General features: G+C 37.9%; 1 protein-coding gene across 7 annotated transcripts in view; it reads right to left on the reverse strand.

The window, feature by feature from the left end:
- The window catches only part of CYLD (CYLD lysine 63 deubiquitinase), a 63,935-nt gene extending 51,490 nt beyond the window's left edge, over window positions 1-12,445 (reverse strand). Inside the window, exons 1-5 of one of the 7 annotated variants that reach the window (XM_031458461.2) lie at window positions 12,380-12,445; window positions 11,663-11,743; window positions 4,983-5,634; window positions 3,483-3,785; window positions 1,215-1,320 (exon numbers count right to left, since the gene is read on the reverse strand). In XM_031458461.2, coding sequence (XP_031314321.1) covers window positions 1,215-1,320; window positions 3,483-3,785; window positions 4,983-5,486 — 913 coding nt within the window. In that variant the 5' untranslated portion in view covers window positions 5,487-5,634; window positions 11,663-11,743; window positions 12,380-12,445. Of the gene's footprint in view, window positions 1-1,214; window positions 1,321-3,482; window positions 3,786-4,982; window positions 5,635-11,662; window positions 11,744-11,892; window positions 12,135-12,287 lie in introns of those variants that run through there. The other 6 variants (XM_031458464.2, XM_031458462.2, XM_064489170.1 and 3 more) reach the window with 6 other exon arrangements.
- Between the last annotated feature and the right edge of the window lie 933 nt (window positions 12,446-13,378).

Consider the following 13,378-nt stretch of genomic DNA (forward strand, 5'->3'; position numbering starts at 1 on the left):
GAAATGACCTATCAGGAACTTAGAAGTGTTCTGGGTCAAAATCAATAATGGAATAACATTGGAAGCAAAAAAAAAAAAAAAAAAGGAAAGAAAGTTTTATTCAGTTATGATCCTTGCTACAGTAAAATTCAGCTTTATAGAATTAGAGACAAAATACATCTCCATGGAAACAATATTCCCAAGTATACACTGGAAGCTGAGAAGTATGTTTTTCTATGCAGATCTTCAAACCCTAAGTATACACACAGGTTTTGGGGTGAAGAGGTATTGAAAAGGGTAAGCTTTATAATCAGACAAGTCTGGATTTGAATTCCAGCTCTACTGGAATCAAGCAGGATCTTACTTGATCCTAGTCAGTCTTATCCCTGTCTAAGCCCTAATTTTTTGTCAACAAAATGGGGATAATTAAGACCTACCTTGTAAGTTTGTCAAGACTGTAGAAGACATCTAATTAAGGATTCATAATTTGTGGCTATTAAATGCAGGCTTTGTGACAATTTATTCATAGTTGCACAATGCTCAGTAAGAATCACCACCTCTGACTGCCTAGTTTTATGAATAACATACTACCAACAGACTAGCTTATGACTGGAATTCTACTAAAAGCTGGGGGAAGGTGGTGTTGATGTTGCTATCAATAGAAACTTATCGATCAGTTAACAGCAGCCATTAGGTGCTACTTGTTTGAGGTAAAATAAAAGGTTGCTTAAGACCATCTTTAAGATGTGAAAGTTGAGGGATCTATTTCTGACTAGAGTCATGAAGCCTGATCAATTACATCACCTCAGAACTGGAAGGGATCTTGTAGGGCGTCCAGCAAGAACCCTCTCCACAGGATTATATTAAATGACCAACTTCTGCTTAAAGGCTTCTAGTTTAAACCAGGCTCTCACTTAAACAGGTAGCAGTTTATTACATTTTCTGGCCCTTCTAATTATCAGAAGAGGCTTTTTTTTACACACTTAGAATAGACAAGTAATGAAAAAGTGAATGATAATGAATAAATTACCCTGCATCACATACTTCTAGAAATGAAAATCTTTAAGCATTATATTTCACTTGGGGGTAAGGAAGACTATTCTATTTAACAACAATTCCATAATATAAAAGTCAAGTTCTAAAAATGCATCTTGAAGCTTATATTTACATCCTCGTAACTAAATATGTCTTAGAAGCGCGGCCTTATTAATATATAAAACACAAAGAAAACATACCTGGGATGATATCATTGATATGCAAGAGGATCGTACTTTCAACACTTGCAAAACTACAAAGCTGTACTCCATCGAATCTTCCATCCCAGTTGCCAATAGGGTTATCCTAGAAATTAAATAACAGAATAAATTTTAAAACCCTCCTCAATAAATCATGAACATGAAATTCTATATTTTCCATAAAAGGGCCCTCCAAAAATTGAGACCCATGAACAATCAAGCCATAGTAAACACATAGATGAGCCAGGAATCAAGTGCATCCGTCATACTTTACTAGACAATAAACACTAGTCTTTATAACAACATCCATCTGCATAGGCAGATGTATTAATCACACACTATTCCACCCAGAAATCTGCCCCATCTAATCCTGACCTGCTCTAATCACTCCTTTACATTCCCTGAGCACTTAAATATTCAATTTGAACTCCTGTGAGCCTTTCTGTAGATAGAAAGTCTATGTTTTAATTGTTCTTCTGTCATCTTATGGGTATGTAAGAATTCCCTCCAAAATGGAGATTTTTATATTAATTATTTTATATTCCAATGTAGCACCAACTTGTACAGTGCTGTTCATGGAGCTAGAGTAAGAAATGGGCCAGTCAGACAACTGCCCTGAGCGCCAATGTGTAGAACATGCTAAATGTCATTGGAAACAGGAGGAGCTGAAGACTATTGCATTTGCTAGAACTTCCCTTTCAAGGAGTGCACTAGAGGGGTTTGGAATGAATGATTGCACAAGCCACCTGGAAGACAGGCAGAGGCAGAGGGAGAAGCTGGTGGTGCTACCTCTAGACAGCCTGCCCCAAATAAACAAGGTGACCCCAAGACTGCCATCTACGGAAGGGATGGCCTAAATGGCTGCTGCCAAGTGTGAGGCCCAAAGGACCTACAGCAAGAGGAAATTAACCCCGATGACCAGTGGCCCTCTTTCTCCAACCTTCCCTCCACCCAGCCCACAATCTCCTCTCTAAACCAATTCTGAATATTTAAAGAGTAGTGGTTTAAAGACGAGCTCTATTTCTAGGGACTCACATGTTTTACTCGGGCTCTAACTTTTCACATGGTAAACATTCAGTAAATGTTTATCTAAACAACATAGTAATGTTTATCTATTGGGCATCAAACAGAATTTCCTACAGTTTCCAAGCACAAGGTAAGAGAAACTTATGCTAGAACATTCATAGCCTCCCAGAAAGTATACCTGAATAGATAAAAATAATCACTAAAAACATCATGAGTACAAGGCTCTGTTACCTCCTCTCCTCCCTCATTCTAGTGTTTAATAATTCTGTATGAATTTCCTTCATTATACCTAACAAATTCTTGTCCATATTTTCAATCTATGGTAAAAACGTCCTCAAGCCTTTTCCTTCTCCTTCTTCTAATCCCACAGGTATCACCCAATTTGCTATCCTGGGATGCATCCTTTATTAGCAAATATGATTGTAAGGTAACATTAAAAATGAATAACACAAACAAAAGGATAAATACTATATGATTTCACTTATATGAGGCACCTAGAATAAGCAAATTCATAAAGACAGAAAGTAGAAAAGTGGCTGAGAGGAGTGAGTGACAGGGAGTTATTGCTTTATAGGTACAGTTTCAGTTTGGGGTGATGAAAATGTTCTGGAGATAAACAGGGGTAATGAGTGCACAACAATGTGAATGTACTTACTGCCAATAAACTGTACCCTTTAAAATGGTTAAGATGGTAAATTTTATGTTACATATATTTTTCCACAATAAAAAAAATTCTTTTGAGTGAATTACATTCTAAGAAAACACTCTTGTCTTTTCCCCTAAAGCAATGTGCTTTTCCTCTATTCAGGTATTTTCCATAAATGATTTTTACATACAACTCACTAAAATCAGATCAGCCAACAAAATTCTGCAAAATATTACAAAAAGAGAAACACAGATTACCAAAAAAAAAAAAGCTTTTCAAAATAAAGAAAAATAAGACAGTATGTAATATATTTGGGTGGGTTTTTCTCTGTTTATTGGTCAGCGATTACACAGCAGATTTAAAGATTGAAAACATTATTCCAGTTGATTCAAACTGGAAAAACAAGTAAATGTAATTCTATGTCTAGACTCCTGGCCCATATCAATGTTCCTTTACTAAAAATAAATTAGGACATGTTCTTTAAATTACTACTAATTAGTCTCTTTTAAATAATCAAAGTGTTTAATTTGTACCTAATTTGGTCATAAAACTAATTGACATATTCACAAAGATAATATAATCCAAAAGTTTCTTACCATGTCCACACCAACAAAATATCCTAAGCTTTCTTTGCCCGGCAAAACATCACAGAATATAACCGTTCCAGATTCTATAGTTTCTCCAATCTTCAGAGAAACTCTGGAGTTTATTTCCAGAGGGGGAAGTTCAACCTGCATTGTGTCCACTGGACCTGCATAATCACTTTCCAATCCAGTTTCATCATCTTCTATGATTTCTATTTTGTCCAACGCAACAAATACTCCACAATCTTCATCACACTGAAAAAGTTGCTTCCCTTGATATATCCCATCAGTGAAACCTTGGCCACGACCTTCTTCCTAGTTTTCACATGAGAGAAAAAAAAAAAAAAGGTGGACAGATAGCTAGCTAGCTAGATCGATAGAGAAAGATGATCTCTAAGAGAAAACATCCACTCTGGGGACTTCAGAGAAATCACTGGAAAAATTCTAAATGACACCTATAAGAAATATAATTATTAGCAGTTGCTGTTGGATTTAGGGTGTTTAAAAAAATTAGGAAGAAACTATCTGATGCTGCAATAAAGCTACTTGATCATTTCAAATCATAATTCTACTGTGAGAGAGCTGGGCTGGAGTCTACATTAGGATTTTAATAAAAATTTTGTCATAAAAAGAGCTATCTACTTTAATATAACAGTAATATTAGCTCCATTTATTGAGCGATTACTGTATGCCAGCCATTGTGCTAAATCCTGAATCAATGTATCCCCAAAACACTGCAAGCTGTATACTAATATCTCTATCTTACAGATGAGGAAGCAGATTTAGAGAAGCCGCTTGGTTAAACAACCTGGTAACCCAGCTAGTAAATGGCACAGTGGGGATTCAAATTTCCAATTGTTTTACAATTGCTCTTTTAAATAATTAAATCAAAATGCAAACAAGGCATGAAATCCTATTTGTAAGAATGTCAAAATGTAACTGACATTTGAGTTCTTGAGAATTAACATCAATTCTGGAAATGTATCACAGAGCTCTTGAATCTCTTTTCAGTAGAAACAAATTCCAAGATGATTTTCACATATATTATCAGGGATAACAATAAGCAAGTTGAAATTGCTGAAATATTAAAAATATACCTATCTCCAAATTTCATTACTTAACAGTACACATTAAGAAAAACTGACAAATCTACAGATGATAATGTCAGGGTAATTAACAATTCTGTTAAAGTGATTCATTCATTTATATTTGGTAGAGTTCATTTTTAATACTCAATGTTAAAATTTCTAAGATACCAAAGTCTTCAATAATTACATGATCTATTTGCATTTCCTACTGTAGTAGGTAGTTTTAAAGTTTTCAATGCATCATCTTTGTTTCATCTCAGTTTACCACTAGAAAGTAAATCCTAAGTATTATGAATATTAAAAATTACAGAAAATTTCTGGGAACACTTATTTTGTATTTAAAAGGGGAAAAAACACATGTACATCCAGACAGACATAGACACACACACACACACAGGCCACTAAAATGGTTTATTAAACTTACCAGTAATTCTACTCCAAAGAATATTCCCGATACTGTCCTCTCTGCTAATAAGGGTCCTCTGAAGCGTACAACTCCAGGAAATTTTTCTTCCCCAGATCTCAGCTGGACTTTCACATGGCAGCCCACATCTATTTGGAGGCCTTTACTTAGTCTGTTTCTGTTTTTAAACAGGCTGAACCTCTCTTCACAATTGGTAATTGCCAAAAGTAACTCTGTGAATTTTTCGTTTATTTCTACAACATCCTTTTCATCAACAAACAGAACTGCATGTGGTTGCTCTAGAATTTTTAATCCAATCTGATTTTTCTTGCCTTTTGAGGAAGGAATTCTCGAATGCCCCACAGCACGGTCTTGGATACACTGTCCTATACTCCCTTTTGGTACTTTAAGGAGCTTTTGTGTTTGTTTGTCTGTAACACTGCATTCTTGAAGAAGCAAATAAAAACTCCGCTCTTCCCAGTAGGGTGAAGTAACTTTTTCTTGGCTCCATAAGCCCGAACTCATTGTGATATTAACTCCAAAATATTAACTCAAAAAAAAGGGAACTACTAAGTGTGTAATAAAACCACAAAAGATAAATTCACTGGCAGTCCCAAAGCATGTTTTTAGCAATTTGGTGTCCATGCTGTAAAAAGACAGCAGATCAAAATGCCTGGAGGACAAGCAAAAAGAAACTTAACACTTCACTCTACATGAGTCAAAATTAAGACTGAAGACTTTTTAAATTCTTCACTCGACTAGTAAAAACACACAAATGACATACTTTCAAAAATATCTTAAAAGGTTAAAAGACATACCATATTACTCGTCATCTTGCTTATTTAGCAAGGAGATTCAATCGTAAATTATCTCCAAAGACAATACAATAATGTTTGTTCCCAAGGCATTGAAATTTATGAACTCAAATTCTAGTAAAAGATAATCTTATACATACATTCTGACATTTTTAAACTTTGAAAAGTAGACTTTTTAATATATCCAGCCTAACTTAAATGAATAAGCTGCTGTATTTGGAGAAAACACACATAAATCAAAAAGGCTATTTTCTGTACAGGTAGTTTAAGTAAAAAGTTATCCATCATAATTATTATATTGAACATTTTTATCAATAAAAATATCATAAAATCACATTCTGAAACTTCAACCACAATTCATTTATCTGTATGCCATATTTTGATAACAGAACATTTTATCTAACTCAGTTTCATTTCCTTAATCTTGCACATTTTGTCCTCAGATAGGCAAATGTTAATCATAGCCCTCATTTAATTTCTCAATCATAAATACCAGATATTGTAAATCTGATTATATTAAAGATATCTTTAAAAATCAATTTTGTAGCCATCAAAACTTGGACGATGTAACAAGGAAATATAACTGCAGTACAGTATCAAATATAAAATGTTTTTACACCACAATTTTAATTATGTATATGAGAAAGGACTCATACAAAAGATGATTTTTTTCAGTTTCAATTTTTCAGTCAAAATGTTTACAGGAATACTAATCTCACAATTAAAATAGCCTTCTCAACCCTACTTGAATCACTGGTTTAAAACTATACAATTTCTCAGCCATAAAAAAGAATGAAATCATGCCATTTGCAGTAACATGGATGAACCTAGAGATTATCATATTAAGTGAAGTAAGTCAGACCCAGAAAGGCAAATATCATATGATATCACTTGTATGTGGAATCTCAAAAAAGATACAAATTTTATTCACAATCCAGAAACAGACTCACAGACATAGAAAACCAACTATGGTTACCAAAGGGAAAGGTAGGAGAGGGATAAATGAGGAGTTTGGGATTAACAGATACACACTACTATATATAAAATAGATAAGCAACAAGGACCTATAGTATAGCACAGGGAACTATATTCAATTTCTTGTAATAAGTTATAATGGAAAACAATCTGAAAAAAAAAAAATATATATATATATATATGTATGTATATGTATAACTGAACCGCTTTGCTGTACACCTGACACTAACACTGTAAATTAACTACACTTCAGTAGAAAAATTTTTTTAAACTATACAATTTCATCAATTCAAGACTTTAATTCATTATGCAATCAATTATCTTACTGAAAACAGCAGTTCTTATGTATCCTCTGTTATGTGAATGTGGCTATTTGGTTTCTAACTATGGTACTTACTCCATCCCTCTTTGAGGCGGAGGTATCCATTTTCCATTACCCTGGGTAACAGCAGCAGACGACAGCACTATCATATTTATCTATTTTATTCTTGGAATAAAGAATCTTATTTATTTATTTGAGGAGTAAAACTCCTAAAACTAAAGAGCCAAATTTTAAGTTTAACCGTTTAACTCAATGATCAAATATGTAATCCGACAAATTCACACACAGAGTAACATTTCTTTTAGAATGCATTGTAGATAATGAGGTACTCTATAATGGTAAGGTTTTTATAAGTCTGTCCCTCTACAAGCCAGAATGAGACATGAAGATTACCCAAGACAGGATAAAGGGTCTGGCACCTCCTTACACCAACATTGTTGAAATATGTGCATACATTTAGTGAGGGCAGGCAGCATAAAGCAGGTCTTTTTTTATTTCCTTTCTTTCTTTTTTACAATGTGTTTGTCTTAATTTCACCTGAGGGCACTACTATAGCAGGAATGGGATCAATTTATATTTGCCACTTACGTAAGACACCAGTGGAAACCCGTCTTGGCACCTTGTAAACAAAACCCCTTATGAGGGCTACGCAAACAGCGACCCAAACCTTCATTTGGCTCTATTCCTTGAAAGTCCCAAAACGAAGTATCTGTTACTGCTGACCAAAATTCTTTTAGAGGCCAGTATTTTTCAACAAGGAAATAGCCTCATTTGTATCTCGATCATGGAATTATCAATAGGAATACAAATTATTTTGTGTGACTCTCAATAGGCAAGGTGTCTGCTACTGTGTTAAGAGGCTTTACAACATGCTTTCTGAGTCCTTGCGTCTGCCTTCTGTAGATTTACGGTCTACAGTTTTCCCTTGCCATCAGCCATTTTCAGTGGTTTCCTGCAGCATGTATTTGACTTCTTTTATGGCCCTGCTGCTTTCCAACTTACTACTTCTAACCAGTTCTAAGAAGCCAGGTGATGAAACCTATTTGTGTGTTTAAAAAACAAACAAAAAAATAACAAAAAGAGGGAAACATAACCTCTGAACAGGTCTTTTAGGAGTAAAGCTCACAGGCTTTATTGCGTGGACATTATTTCGGTTGCTCCTAGAAGGATGAGACGGTCAAAAAGTAACTTTTTAAAAAATGAAGCTGTTTTGTTCTCTTTAAAATGTATTTAAATATTTTTGGCCAAAAATTGTTTTTAAAGTATAGCAACTATATTTTGAAAACAAATTTTTTTAATTCTTAAAACTTACATCTTCAAATGTTAAAATTGAGAAATTCCTTGTATCTTAATAATTATTATACACCAACACATCCTGCTCTATTGGTTCTCTAGCTTAACAATTCATGTCACAATTTAAAATAAAAACCACCAGTGCTAATGGGGATACTACCAAGGCAAAACTAAATTTCTATATGTAAAGCGTTAGGACACTCTGTTTTAAATGAATTTGATTACAAAAGTGGGTTTTTTGCAAATCATTTAAGAAACAGTCCACAGTAAAATATGATACAACTACTATGGTTTATAAACAGATTGAGGGCAATTTAATAATAGTAAGAACCGTATTTTAAAGTGACCTACACAAAGAGCAATTAATTTTTTTCTAACTTGTATTAGCACAAATATGAGTGAATTTAAACTCATTAACAGGATGGGTCATGTTAGACAACTGGAACAGCCAAAGCAAAAGTTATGAAATATTTTAAAAGCATTATCCAAAAATAAAAAGGATGTGGTTTTTCCTCTTTTAGAAAGAATACATTAAGAAAGAATAGGTTTGGAACTATCATATTAAAAACTGATTCTTCTTACTGCAACTGAACGGGGAACTTTATGGCTCTACTAGAGGTATCAAGACAATAAATTTAATGATTAATATCTCAATATATTGGCACTACAGCAGAATATGCTAATAGAGGCTTTCCTCCCACTGTAGAAATGAATATAATGCCAACATTCTTCTTTCACTTAGATTAAGTCTTAAGAAACCCAAGCAATAAAAACTGACCCGAGACCTTATGGGAAAGATTTAAATCACACTGTCAGTGAGTTATCAATCATTTTTCTGCTCTCAACACAGTGTTAGACACTGAAAAATAGAGGTTTAACACATGGTGGCTGCCCTCATTTGTGTTCTCTTACTACTTTTTAGGTCTAATTGTTTAAAAATTGCCTCTGACTATGCTGTACTTCACTTTTGAGTGTAAGCATATCACAAACAATTCATCTGAATACCATCATACTTATTTCAGGCTGGAAAACTGAATAATTATGAGTATCCTGATAAAAATACTCTAAGTACTGAATGAAGATTGTCAAAGAGTTGGAATACAATAATATTTTTAACCCTAAAATCATACTGAACAGGATTTTCTTTTGACAACATCTGAGAGGAGGGAACAGTTTAGGGTCACATAGATTTGAAAATACATCCTGTTATCTAAGCTTCTTGATGGTCTGGATTCTGAGTAAAGGAGAATTTAATTGTATTAAAATAAAGTCATTAAACTAAGATAAAGGTGGGAAGGCACAAGTATCAATTTCGTGTCAATGCAATGAAAAGGAGATGATCAAGAAATAAGTTTTAGATGAAAGTATTAAAGGTCCAAATTAGTTCTAAAAGATAGTATTTAGCACAAACGAACAGCCTTAGCTACATAAAATTGACAATAGTTAACTTATCGAGAAGATACAATGTCATTTTGATTCTCAAGTCAGGTTATTGTTCAAAGACCTTCAAGAAAGAAAATAAAAACAGATGCAATTTAGTAATACTTTGCATCTCCTGAGATATCCTGACTTGTTCTAAAAACCACAGGGAGCTATGTAAATCAGAATAAAAATTAAAATACTAAAGAACTGCCCATAATTATATATGGCAAAGAAGAAGGTCAGCGAAATACTAAAGAAAAGAAGATACACAGGACTTTCTCCAAGTACTTCTACAGCTAGAATAATTAACACTTTAAGAAAGAGTATCTCTCAGTAAGAAAACAAGTTTTCATATTTCTAAACAGCAGAGATTCCATGACCAGAAAAGAGACAGTCAGTTTTAATTTTTCTCATAAATTAATCTGTGGCCCAAGTACACAAGTATTCAGTCCCTAGAACCAGCGTAGGATATGAGGTTTAAAAGAAAGCCTGCCTCCCACATCCACATATTCATGTCAGAAGAACTAGGAACACTTGTGTCTCACTAGAGTTAAACCTGACCACGACACTTTCCAAACTGTGAACTCCCCAAGCCCTTTATCTTTATATTTCCAAGGCCCAAACAAGAGCCTGACAATATGTTAGACATTCAGTACAGGACATATGAATGACTTGCTTAACTCAAGCGATAACAGTGAAAGTCAAAATTCCAGTTCCTCATCCTAATTGTTTAAGTGGCTGAAAGCTTCTTTAAGGTTAAAAGAAGAAAAGAAGACCCAGGAGTTGGCAGTATTTAATGATTTTACCTAATCCCTTAGATAAACACTCATTCTAATTTTCTGGCTCAATGAAGAAATGGTCAATTTTTACACCGCTTCATCATTACACGCTTAAGAGGAAACCAGGAAACTTTCACAATTGTGAAAACAACTTGCTTTGAGGTTCATTTGAAACTGGGTTCCTAGATCCCCACGCCATGTCTGACGCTTATAAATTCTGTATAATCAAGAAAAGTACTTTGACAAATTTAAGATCAAAGTGTGAAAATCAGGAACAAAATACCAACAGTTTGATGAATAGGATAATTACTCCTATCTCCCTTCTTGTGTTAGAGGCTTCCTTAAACAAAATCACAGTTTAGGCATGTCAGACCACAAGAAATCATTCCTGCTGCATGTCTGTTGATTTATATAACAAGTGTCCTGGTCTTATCAGCTCTTCACAAAAGTTACCCTCCAAAGGAAGGCTTCTTCGAAAGAGTACTGTAAAATTTTGTAGCCGAACATCAGAGAATGTTCTGGGTGTTATCAACATTCACAGTACATGAACTTCAACAAGAATATCCAGCAAATCATTTCCTCGTAATACTGCGCTAGCTCAAATCCACCCACACTACCCAGTAGGGAACTGGCAAGCTAAATTCTTAGGCCATTCAATTTACTTGGGGCGTGAGGTGGTGTGTGCAGAAACCCAACACTTGAATGAACACTCTTTCTCAAGGCCTAGATTTTTCTCCCGGAGCCAATGACTGCAAAAGGAACAATCTTATTAAGATCCCCATTAGCCAGAAATCAAAGGCAAGGCAGGGAATGCTCCTTAACTGAGCTAAGGATACAACTTTCCAGGGAGCCTGGGGAGAGGAAGGGGGTAGGGGTGATGGGGGCTGAGAGACTGAAAGGCTTGGTGGCTGGAAGCTGACAACCATCCTAAAACATGCAAATGCCACAGGGTGGAATAGAAAAGAAGCCAAGTACATTAATAACTGGGCAGCTGACCCGGCTGAGAACCCAACTCAGGAATACTATCTTCCGTTTTCCCCACAGATCCTTAATATGACAAAAAAGAAAAACAAAAAGAAGTAAAAGAATGAATACCTTGCTTCAATAGAGCGCACCTTTCAACTAAAGAACTCCGGGTTGTTGTGTAAAACCATCTTCACCCTGGAAAGGGGGAAACTGAAAGAAAAAGCACAACACGCCATTAAGGAGGCCAGAACCCCGACTGCTCTTCCTGGACGGGAGCCACAAACACCCCAAAACCGATCGACTGATACGCCCCAAGGCACCAGTGTGAGACACTACAGCCCTGGGCTCTCGATGCCAACCTGGGCCGTCGGGAGCTAGCCAGCGGCCCGTGCCTCAGTTTCCCCATCTGTAAATGGAGGCCGAAGGAGAGGCGGTTTCCTGCGCTGCTCCCACCCTAAGTCCTCTCTTCTCCGGAGGTCCCGGCGGCGGCGACCATCACGCTCCCTCGACTGGAGAGCCCTCCCAGGAAGGCCGGGGGGGTGGGGAAGCCCCGGGGGTGGGGAAGCCCGGGCTGACGTCAGCGGGCTCCGCACCCCGCGGACCTGGCCGGCTACCGGCCAGGGCAAGTAACGGGCCGGCGCCCAGGGCCGGACAGCCGCAGCGGCAGCTCGAGGCGCCCTAAGGCCGGGGAGGGGCGCCCGAGGGGCCGGGCCGCCCGCCGCTCGCCCGCTCGGCCTCCCGCTTGCTCACTCACCTCGGGCGGCGGGGCGTTGCCCCTTCCCCAGCCTCGCCAGCCCGCGTCCCAGGCCGGCCCCGGCACCCTACACCCACCGCCCTAGTATTTACCTCCGACGCGCGGGCCCCAGCGCAGCCGAACCTGCTACCTGGGCCCGCCCCCACCTGCCCCGCCTCCGAACCGCCCAGGGAAAGAGGGAGGGAGCGGGGGCGGAAGGGGCAACCGCCACGCTAACCAATTGCAGCCCGAGCTGCGTTCCTGCGCACGCTCTGATTGGGCCGCCCAGTGAGAGACCTTCCTCCAATGGCTGCCGGCCCGGAGCCGACTGAAGGGACTTTCCGCTCTGTCAAGCTCGGTGGAGCCAAAGGGAAAGCGGAGGGGAGGGGAGGAGAAGAGGGGGGATGGGGGCGGGAATCTCTGGCTGATTGGACGAAAGACTATGGGTGCCGAGGCACCATTGGCTGACACCGGATCCGGGGCGGGGCTCTGTGCTTCTCCCGGCTCCACCTCCCAGGCCAAGGTCTTGGCTTTTAGCTTAACTGTCAAAACTCTTGTAAAGGTGAGAGTTTGGGGCTGGAGTGGGGTCAGCCTCAATTTCCCCATATATCCCAATCCTAATAGGATTCTAGGATTCCATGAAAAGGCAAAGCTTTAGAAAAAGACCTATGTTTGCTTAGACCCTTTGCACTTTCGATTAGCAGCCGCGTGACACGGGGAACGCACAACCACTCAGCCTCAATTTCCCCATCTGCAAAAAAGGAGATAATCGTTATCACCTTGTCTTACAGGATTGTTGTGAAATATCATATGTAAGGTTCCTAACACACAGCAGGATCTCAATAATGTTAAGCTTTTGCCTCTCAGGTTCTGCCTGGGACCCGTGCTGTTTCTGAACACTCTGTTGCCAGCTATCCCAATTTGGAAGGAGGTCTCCCTTGAGTGGAGAAGGGATTTCCACACGCCGCCTCCCTTAGCTCTTCTGTACCCGTGGCTACCAGCCAGGACTTGGGGTGTAGTTAAGGATCTTTCAATTAGAAGGGAGGTCTCTGATTCCCAAAAGTGCTCAAAATATTTAAGGAAGTGCTTTTTATAATCAGTCCCAGAGCCTT

The sequence above is a fragment of the Camelus dromedarius genome, chromosome 9 (assembly GCF_036321535.1).
Source record: "Camelus dromedarius isolate mCamDro1 chromosome 9, mCamDro1.pat, whole genome shotgun sequence".
NCBI classification, from domain to species: domain Eukaryota; kingdom Metazoa; phylum Chordata; class Mammalia; order Artiodactyla; family Camelidae; genus Camelus; species Camelus dromedarius.